Source organism: Hibiscus syriacus, unplaced genomic scaffold, assembly GCF_006381635.1.
Source record: "Hibiscus syriacus cultivar Baekdansim isolate YM2019G1 unplaced genomic scaffold, ASM638163v2 tig00110733_pilon, whole genome shotgun sequence".
Taxonomy (NCBI): domain Eukaryota; kingdom Viridiplantae; phylum Streptophyta; class Magnoliopsida; order Malvales; family Malvaceae; genus Hibiscus; species Hibiscus syriacus.
The window spans coordinates 2,588,403-2,599,418 of record NW_024062845.1 but is presented as its reverse complement, the minus strand read 5'-3'; the positions used below and the strand labels follow the sequence as shown (position 1 = coordinate 2,599,418).

Genomic DNA, 11,016 nt, shown 5'->3' with positions numbered 1-11,016 from the left:
TCTAAAAAATTTCGGTTAATTCAAAAATTAACCGAATTAACCAAAATTTATTCGGTTCGGTTAATATTTTTGAAAAAAAATTTGGTTCGGTTAACGATTAAAGAAAAAAAATTCGGTTAATTCGGTTAATGGTAGTTCGGTCGGTTCGGCCACCGAATTAACCGAATGAACAACCCTACTGATACCCGTTTAAATAAACGTTTATGCTAAACGGGAATACCCGTTTCCCCGCGGTTTAAATCCCCGTGGTTTTTTAAACGGGGATGAGTACCGATTTTTTAAACGGGGACGGGGACGGGGACCAATACCCTGGCCGAACCCAGCCCGTTGCCATCCCTAACCAACGTTGGAGGTTTGAATTACGCCCACAGTTGGTAAGATAATTGCAGTCTTTGATTTGTTCTGGGAAGGCAATGTAGCGACGATGCCACGACTGTAAATGTAAAAAACGAATTCATCTCCGAACAAAGAACTAGTAAATTTATTTTCGTGAAATTAAGAGCTCTCACGATTCAAAGTCCTTCATCCCTCAATTTGCCCCAGAACAAACTAGAATAAAGCCATATGCATATATGTCGTTGATGTTACCTCTATCGGCTACTTGCTTCAAACAATGTATACCGAAGTCCGAATTTATTCCACTAAAATAATTAAACATGACTTCTCTATATAAAGCTTTAGGATTGTTAGCAGCAAGGCATCTTTGGTAAATCTTATCAGATTAATACCACTGCATGATGCTATAATTTTGCATCGAAACATTCTGAAAAATGTAATTCTAATCCACAGCTTCATAAAAACTCTTGCAACTCGACTGTGTGTGAATGAAATCGACGAAGAAGTTGGAAGCAACATGAAGTAGAAGTTTTGCTAACACTTCTCTCAGGAATTTGACAATATTAAAATACATTTTTTTGTATTTTACTTTGGAGCAGGTTTAGGAAACCTTCCAAAAAGGGCCCCTATTTATGATTGTCATCGTACCTTTCCTGAAGCGAGGATTCGATGGACCTCGCATTTCCCAGGACGCAATGTACATTGAAAAGGCGCGGCACATTAAATTGAATAAAATCCAACAGTTCAGAATAGGAACTCGCACTTTACAGGACACGAGATACTTGACCCTAGCTAGTTGCAAAACGCGAGGTCTAAATATTTAAAATATAGTCACATTATTAATATTAAAAAAACCCATAAAAATAAACAATTTGTAAAAAAATATGGCATTATTATTTAAAAACTTCGAAGCTAAAATGGGTTGATAGACATTTTCGTTGAGTGATTTTGGGAAGTTGAACAAAACATTTTTGAAAATGGTTGAGGTTACAACCGTAGTATTAATTGCAACTTATATTTCCATTGAATATGATATGGACACATATGAGAAATTGTAAGTGGGGAACAATTTATGTAAATAACTTAAATGATGTGTACATTTTAATTTCAGTACACAGGAGTAGAAGTAGTTATTGACTTCTATAATAAATGGATACCACCACACTAGAGAAACATAAAGGAAAACTTCGTCTTCTTTCTTCTTGCAGTCGGTACAGAGTACAAAGGAAAAAGCTCGAAGAGTGTTCATTTGAACCTAATTCATGGAGGAAGACGTTTCTCGAGAGGTGCCCAACCGGAAATCTTGATGCCACCATAAGAGGATGCCTTGTGTTTTGTTTTTGGTACTATCGGTACAATCGTCAAACTGGAAATTATGCTAGTGTACGAAAATGATCATGTCGTACAAGGTGCATGCCAATTTCACCGACTATTTTGGACATTTCCACATTGTGTTAATATATTTTGACACTGCAAGCCGATGGTTCAGATCGACGACACTTGGTTGTACGAAAGGTACATACAAATAATGTTGTTGGTAGTGGCACAAGACGGTAATAGGAAAACAATTCCCATCATATTCACAATAGTTGAAGAGGAAGATATAAACTTTTGGGATTTCTTCTTCAAGTACTTGCACAAACATGTTCTATCTCATGTTTTGCGTGAGCGTCCTGGTGGGATATGTCTTATTTCTGACAAGGTACAGGGATCAGATACGCAATCGAGCGTATGGAACCATTTGGAAGCCTCCCCATATTTATCACTGGTACTGTTTATGACATATTGCTACAAATTATTTACAAAATTTTAAAAATGAAGATGAACACGTAAAGGTGGTTCGAATGGGTATGTCTTTCATTTTTGGATTCAGATATCTTCTCATTTATCTTTTATAATTTATTGTTGTATTTTTAATAGGTAGGCCACTTGTATTCCATATGCGGGGTTGACGAGCTGTTAGACGAATTGAGACATATGAATCAAGAAGGCTACAACTACCTTGCTAAAATCCCTAGGGAGAAATGGCTTCGGTCATTTGATGGGGGCAGACAATATGGTCACATGACAACGAACTTGGATGAGGCAATCAATTCATCACTGAAGAGAGTACGACATTTGACTATCACTTTTGTTATCAAAGCAACATATTATCGGTTGGCAACCATTTTTGAAACCTTGGGAAGGCAAGCAGTTGAGTGAATTGCAAGTGGTCACAGAATCCACTCAGACCTCAATAGAAAATTGCAAACCTTCTTGCGGCACTCAAACACGATGAGTTCGACATGAGTCTCTAGCGAACAAAATTAATTATGTGTTTCAAAATATGCAAGGTCATTTGAAGGCGTACAACACAACATATACGTCGTCAATCTACGTGACAGAACATATGACTACGGAGTATTCCAAACATTCAAGTACCCGTGTCCACTCGTCATTGTAGCTTGTTATTCTGTACAGGTTGACTACATGCAATTCGTGATCGCGTGTACTTACTAGAAATCGTATTCAATGTGTATCAGTACGAGTTTCCTCTCATTGGAAACTAAAGGGATCCAGATATGGTTTATGATGAACCTACAATATTATTAGATTTTGTAGTATAACGCCAAAAAAAGGGTTAGTCACGCTCCACGAGGATTTATTGTGATGAGGATTTGATCGACCATTAAGAAAAAACTAGACAACCAAAGCTATGTAGTATTTGTAAGAATCCGGACACTCGAAGAACAAATGTCATAATCGATCACGCCCTCGTCTCAATTAGTTTGTTTTAAACAAACATTCCTATCAAGCCATGTTAGCATCTTCTTCATTTGAAAAACCAATCTTTAGAACCATTTTGATCGCAATTTTTACCCCAATTACAATGTCTCGTGTGTTCCGGTATTACTCTCAATCGAAAAGTCAGTTACAATACTACACCTATACTCTTAGAAATTATGCAATTTTTCAGATTAACTACCAGAGAAAACCCCTCGAATATGCTTATCCAACAATTTTGGCATTTCCTTCATGCACAAAATAAGCTTTGGAATCATTTTCAACCCGATTTTTAACATGCTTACGATATCTCGTACGTCTCCATAATGGCCTCAACTGAAAGATAAATTCGAATATTATGCCTCTAATCTTATAAATTACCAAAATTTTGAGATTAAATACCCCAACATGCCCCCTGAACATGCCTATAAGCTCATGTGATTTGTGCTGGAAAACAATATACCTCGCTCTTTGGAAAACACGAGGTACCTTGAATACCACTTGCGATAAATTTTCGGAATAGTTCAATATCTCGGGAACCTCGCTTTACGTAGAACGTGAGGTGTTAAATATCAATATTAAATTATGTCATATGAAATGTTCATCCACATAGGATGTTCCTCGCGCCATGTGGAAAGCGAGGACTTAACGATCGTTTCGTGGGACGCGAGTTAGTCTACGTGTGCACTTTGGGGGTATTTTTCTAACAAATATGCTAAGGGGTTATTTAAAAAAATAATTATTGGGGAGTTTTTTAATATAATAACGATGACTAAAAGACTAGTTTGACACTTGGGTTTAAAAAGGTCGCAGTCAAGTGAAGGCCAACGTGCAGCTTCAAGCACCACTGTCCACTGCCTCATTGCACCCAAACCTAATGATTGAGGTTGACAGACGACATAAACAGTGAGTGACGCATGGAATTGAAATCATTGTGGTATAACTCACATATAACGCATTGGAAAGTGAAAGGAAAACTAACCAGGATGAGATGGAGCATCGAGGCGCACAGGTAATGCTTTGCCCACCCAATCCATCCCTTTTTACCAAGGAATATAGATATGTGTATATGGTAGGTTATCAAGATATGGTACCATTTAAGTTGTCCACGAGCTCTTATGACGATGCATGGTCTGCTCCATCATTTATTTTCATTTCGGTCGTTGGCTTTTCTTTTGTGGGATATATTTGGATTATAGAAGTAGCTGATTGGTTGAGTTGGTTCATTTTGGAAGGTTCCAATCAGTTTGCATGGTTATGCATGTGCTTTATTCATGTCCATGCTCACACTTGCTTTCCTCAATATGAACCTTCATTGTTCTGCATGCATGATTTTAGATTTTATTAAATTGCTTGGGATTTGAAAACAGAAATGTTACAATCGAGAAAACTTATACAAAATTCCTTTGTATATAACATTGTTGTATATTCATGCTACTCAATCTTAAAATCAACCGACAATATCTTCGACAAAAAGAAAACAAGAATAATATTAACTAATGTACTCCTAACGTGTTTTGCATGGATTGATTTTTTTTATCTTGGCAACCAAAACTAGGAAAAAAGTAATAATAATATTATAAAATAAGCACAAACAACGTAAAAAAAAAAAGCGAGACCTGTAACGATAAAATTAACCAATTACTAGCTCCGGTAGGGACCAAAATAAAATAAAAATTTTTTGTTAATATGAATATAAACATGTACTTTGAATCCATTTGTCTTGCCCTTTTCTTCATGTACTATATATATATATATATATATATATATATATATATATATATGATGACGAACTAAGAAGTTGAAAAATACAAAAGCCATTATCGTCTGTTCTTGACGTACGTACAGTGCGGATAGTAGGTAGCTTGGTGTTAAACTCTAAATGGCTATATCCAACATGAGCGGCAGAGACACGTGTTTTATGATTTGAAGACTGTGATGGGTAGGCCTTTAGGGAAGTCGACAAAAGGGAAAGCAAAGGCCTGATCCGTGTCAGCTAACTCCCACTGGTAGTTGAGGACCAAATGGTGAATGAATACAGCCATTTCCAGTTTAGCCAGCTCCGTCCCTGCACACAGCCGTGGTCCTCCCCCGAACGGCATGAAGTAATTGCTCGGACACGATGATGATGTCACCGACCCATTTTGCTGTATCAAAAGGCAATATTATATCAATAGTCCACCTATTTAAAAAACCCATGTTCAACAAAACAACATATATAGCATCATATACACCCTTGGTAAGATTACTCATTAATTGCAGTTCTGTGTTATTGACCACCCTGCACGTGCGCGCGGGAACCCCACAGCCACATGGGGGTTATTATGGGGGCGGCTTTAATCATCCCCACACGTCCCAGACTCTGCTCTGCTCTTCTTTTACAATTTACTGTCTGGGTTTTGCCGCAAATATATTTTTCCATTTTCTTTGATTTGGGGGAGGAAGGGGAAGAGGGGGGCCGACGTCCATACAGTGTTGGATGATGACAGTTCATGGGTTTAATTAGAGGATCCGTCGGATCATTGATTATCTTTCACATATCTTCCTATGCCTACTTGCCTTGTCTTGAAACCACATTATTCGACGGCTTTGATGGAACTTCCAAGTACCCCACAGGGTTTAAATGTTTTATATGCAAATTTCCACACAGCTGACTATGATGAATATTTGTGGGGGAAGTTTTACTGTATAGCAGTGTAATTTAAGGTTAATATTATAAAAAAAATAATTTTTTATTAAATGTAATTTAAAATGTTAATTTTTAATATTTTTAATTAAGTTGAAAAAATTATGAAAAAAGTAATATTTCCCGTTGCTAACTGAAAATGTTATTAAGAAGGTGTATAACCTCAAAATATTAAAAAAATTAATATTTTAGATTATATACATAAAATATTTTATTTTTTATATTATTTTCAGTTACATTTATTCTCTACCATTTCTTTATCTTAAATTAAACTGTCGTATCTTAAATATTCCCCAAGTTTATGTCCATGTTCCACTAAAAGGAAAAAAATGTATCATAAAGTTTGTGGGTAATGCTATCATTCTTCCACACAATAGTATTAATATATACTACTTTAATATCAAAGAAACAAAAAAGAAAAAAAAACAGTGGGTGTTATTGTCTAAAAGAATTTATTGATCATCAAATATATCCTCATAATAATTTACGTCTTTCTGTCGCGTGTCAAATCTCAAAAAACGTGAATGAGGATTCACGCCTTATCCTGACGTGACACTAATTCGGATAAAATGTGTATCAAAATCTGTATTTTTTTGAGTTGTGTCACGTTAGGTAAGGCACGAATCTTCATCCGTGTCTTTCTACAAAAAATACTAAATTGATAAAATTTTCTGAAACAAAATCTGAAAGATAACTAAAACCATCGAGTGTGATTTTTAGGTAAAAACACCATATATTAAATCAATTACATGAGAGAAGTCAAAGGTATTTTGTGGTCAAAACTCAAATTCTATGTTTATTCTCTCTTCAGTTCACTTCCCTTTAAAAGAAAATCCTTTCTTTTTTTCGTTTTCAATCACCATATTCTATTATAATTTATAAATGCTTTTTAACTATTTTTTCTTTGACATTTTTCTTTTTTTTTCCCATTAACATTTATTTCATCTCTAAGAAATCAATATTCTTAATTATCGATTCTACCAGTGTAATTAATTAAAAGTAAATTACTAAAGCCAGGTGTGACGAACAGTGTATATATTTTTATGTATGGTGTTTAGATTTGAGACACATATTTCATATTTCGTAACGTAGATTTATTTTTCTGTCTTATTTGAAGACAGCATAATCCAAGTTGGTTACAAAATAGTGATGAAATTGACCAGTCACGAGTTATATATATAATTCATTTGATAGCCTATTTTATTTTCTTTTTAAAAAAGGGTTAAAATGAAGAAGAGTAGTGACTGACCTGCCATCGCCATGGGTTGAAGTGTTGAGAATGGTCAAAAAGACTGGGATCCAAGTGCACTGCTGCAATCACTGGTAGCACTTTCCACCCACATGGAATATCATACCCTTTCCCCCAAAAAACAATAATCTAAAAATTCGACCTCCAAAAAAAAAAAAAAAACTAAAAGCTGCTTCGGATGTTTTAACTTACCTTTGTACTGAACGTCTTTAAGTGCTTTTCTATGCAGAAATCTGACGACATTACCAAGCCTAAGTGTCTCATTAATAACCTGTACAAAATAATGAAACATTAATATGAAACCCAAAACAACATTAGAAGCGAGACAGCTTAGCCTTACACATTGTGTGAACTCCATTTTCTTGTAATCATCCCAGTTGAGTTCGATCTCCCCCGATTGCTTCTTGCTTCTGGCGATTTCAAGGTGTTCTTCCTACCATTGAAGTTTTATATTAAAGAAGAAAGAAGAGATTTTTCAGTAAAACAAACAGTGGGACGGGTAGTTGTTTGCTTACTCTCAACTGTTGAATGGCCATGGGACAACCTGGCAGGAAGTAGATGGCTAAGGTTATGGCTACTGATGAAGTTTCATGTCCGGCAAAAAGCAAGCTCAAGATCAAGTCCAGGATTTGCTCTGTCGAAAAATTTGAATGCTTTAAAACCCATCCAAGAAGATCATCTTCCTCTGGGTTTTCCTTTCCCTCCTTCGTCTTCCTTATCCTCTCTTCCATTCTTCTTTCTATAAATTTTAGGATTGTTGATCGAGACTGCCAAAACAAAACTAAAGCATCAAATTCACAGTTCATAATTAATAAGAGAAGCATGTTATAAATCTGGGGGGATTAGTTTACTCGTAAGGCTTTTCTGTATGCAGTTCCAGGTAAGTTGAGAGGAGCAGAAACCACTCCTTTCATGAAAGTGACATATTCTTTCTTGAGCTGCTCGGTCTCGGGATGTTCAGGGTCCATGCTCATGATATTTTTTGCCATTAAATTGAAAGTGAACTGCAAAAAAACAAAACTCCTTTAAAACATAAGCTGTCAACTTTATTTTAGTTTTTCTTCAAGTCGAAAAGAAAGAAAAACTTACCTTTTTTGCTTCATCCTGAGCTGAAAATACACACTTGTCTTTCCAACTACTTAGAACAAGCAAAGTATGCTTCTCCACTTCTCTCAAAAGATGAGTCCTCAGCCTGGCGTTGCTCAAGAAATTGAGTGATATAATCCTCATGTCTCTATGCATATCTCCAACTAAAACCAACATCGACCATTTCCCAAGAATGCCACCAATACTCCTCGGGTAACTACACTCGAACAGTCTTCCTTCATTCTGTAATATGAACTTGTTCAGCCCAGCATCTGCAGACACTATTGTCTTCTCACCAAACAAGTTCGATTTGTAGATATTCCCATACCTGGAAAAAATGTCGAATTAAGTCAAAACATAAGATAAATATTCTGTGTTTTTCTTCTTTCCAAGAAAATTTGAAGTTTACCTTGCGATGTGGCGGTGCATGAATTCACCTACTGATGTAGCAGTGTAAGGCCTCAAGTAACCGATGGTTTCACCCAGAAAAGGCCACCCCATGTTCCCCGGTGGAAGATTATACCTTCTTTGCTTTCTATTGATGAGAATGAAGAAGATAATCAGAGACATAATAGATGGAAGGAACAAGAGAAGATGGTGGGAGTCAGGCATGGAGACCGACTCTTTTGCTTCTAAAATCTCTCTTTTCTGTGTTAGCTTTCCAAGAAAGAAATTAGAATTCTACTTTCTTTTAGTCACTTGAGGTAGCTACTTAATGAAGGCTTTGAAATTAGAGTTAGATTATGACACTCTAATTAATTGGGTTCAACAGATACAGGTGGTTAAACCAAGAATAAATTGGATTGAAATTTCTTAAGCGAAAAGGGCGGAAAGTGGCAAAGACTGAATTGGATTCACTCTTAAGAAATAAATGCATAAATGGAGGAGCTTTGTAACATTAAAGAAGGGTGGAAGTTCAAAGCTATGTGTACGTCTTAAGACGAAACTTTAAAAATTGGGACGGTAAAAATAAAAAGTTGGAACTTTATTGTTAATCTTTTAGGAGGTATATATTTTTGGAATAAAAGAGACGTATTTTATTTGGGTTGAAATGAAATGAAGTTTCATGCAAATGGAAAGAGTCAAAGGTCAAACTGTGATAATTGCCGTATAGCCCAAAAGCAGGGTGAATGGACAGAGGACCAACCAGAAGCGGGCCAATCAGGATTGGACAGTCAAACAGATTTGGAGCCCTCTACTTTTCTTTTCTTTCTTTTATTTTAAAAAGGTAAAATATTTAAATGATATCATTTTTTTGGTTACACAGGAAAACTGTAAAATACGGGGAGTTATACTGTGAGGCACTTAAAATAAAGTTAATAAATGGTGTGACAAGTAAAAAGAGCAATAGGTTAAAATTGGAACACAAAATGTTATAATTTGGGAACTAAAAAATTTATCAATCGGAATAACATAACAGTTACATTTAAAATATTATGAAGGGTAAGAAAGTGAGTTACAAATGATAAATGTCATGAATATTATTAACATTTTAGGTGCGCATAAAATATTTTGAAAGGTAAGAAAATGAGTTATAAATTATAATAGTCATGAATATTATTAACATTTTAGGTTGCGCCTAAAATCTTATCAGAGTTTAAGTTGATAGGGCCTTAGACATTCTCACGATAACAAAATAAGTTAAAGGCAAAAAATATTATGAATATATATAAGAAATACAACTGTCTCCAAGAATGTCATGATTAACTAAAAAAGTAGGTTGTGATATGTAATGTTAATATTTTTATTAATAAAATAGGTCGCACATAAACTATTACTAGAGTTAAAGTTGATGGTGCCTTAGACATTTCTACAACAACAAAATATCTTCATAGCTTAAAATGTTATATATATATCTATAATAAATACGATTGCAACCAAGAATAATACAGTTCACTAAGAAAGTATTTTATGATCTGGAATGTTAATATTTATCAATAAAATGGGTTGAATGTAACCATAATTTAAGCTGATGGGGACTTGACATTCACACGATAAAAAACTAAGTTAAAAGCTGAAATTATTATGAATATATATAATAAATACAGTTGTGTCAAAAAACGTTATGATTCACTAAAAAGGTATGTTGCGATATGGAATGTCAATATTTTTATTAATAAATTGGGTTATATCTAACATGTTGCCAGAATTTAAACTGGTGGGGCCTTCTCAAAATAAGAAAATAAATTAATAACTTGAAATGTTATGAATATCTATAATAAATAAGGTTGCGCCCCAAGAATGTCATGGCTCACTAAGAAAGTAGGTTGTGATCTAAAATGTTAATATATTTATTAATAAAATGGGTTGCGCCTAGAATATCACTGTAACTTGAAAAATGAAGATAAAATGTTATGAATATAATAATAAATCAAGTTGTGCCCAAGAATGTTACCGGTGAAGATGTACCGATATTTATTATAAGTAAATCGAGACAAAATAATTAAGAAAGAATTTCAAAATATGAAATATCTATATTTAATCTATCATGATCGATACTTTCTAACATTAAAAAGTTAAAATGATTAATAAATTAGTTCGAAATATAAAATATCGATACTTAATCTATGATGATTGATACTTTGTAACATAAAACAAATTAAGAAAATAGTTTGAAATGTAAAATATCGATAATTAATCTATGATGGTTGATACGTTGTAACATTAACAAAGTTAAAATATCGATTCTTGATTCTAACGCTGATACTGACATAATGACTGATAAGGTAAAACAAAATGACGAGTGAAGGTGTGTCATTTGTCAGATCATCATCACAAGTGAGAAAACTTTGGTCACCTTGGAAGCAAGAAGCACAAGGCTAAAAACTACAAGGAAAAAAGCTCATAAGACGAAGAAGAATTTCGGTACTAGTATCAATACCATAAAAATGACTTA

The 11,016-nt window shown here is 34.5% G+C and overlaps 1 protein-coding gene across 1 annotated transcript; it reads right to left on the bottom strand.

Annotated features, from left to right (window-relative positions):
• Positions 1-4,941: 4,941 nt before the first annotated feature.
• LOC120139225 (cytochrome P450 90B1-like) lies at positions 4,942-8,854 on the bottom strand. Its single transcript, XM_039154534.1, has 8 exons — positions 8,530-8,854; positions 8,124-8,448; positions 7,886-8,038; positions 7,550-7,801; positions 7,375-7,467; positions 7,227-7,305; positions 7,035-7,141; positions 4,942-5,246 (listed from the first exon to the last, which is right to left on the bottom strand). The coding sequence occupies exons 1-8, from the start codon at positions 8,730-8,732 to the stop codon at positions 5,019-5,021; spliced, it is 1,440 nt and encodes a 479-aa protein (XP_039010465.1). The 5' UTR covers positions 8,733-8,854; the 3' UTR covers positions 4,942-5,018.
• Positions 8,855-11,016: the final 2,162 nt, after the last annotated feature.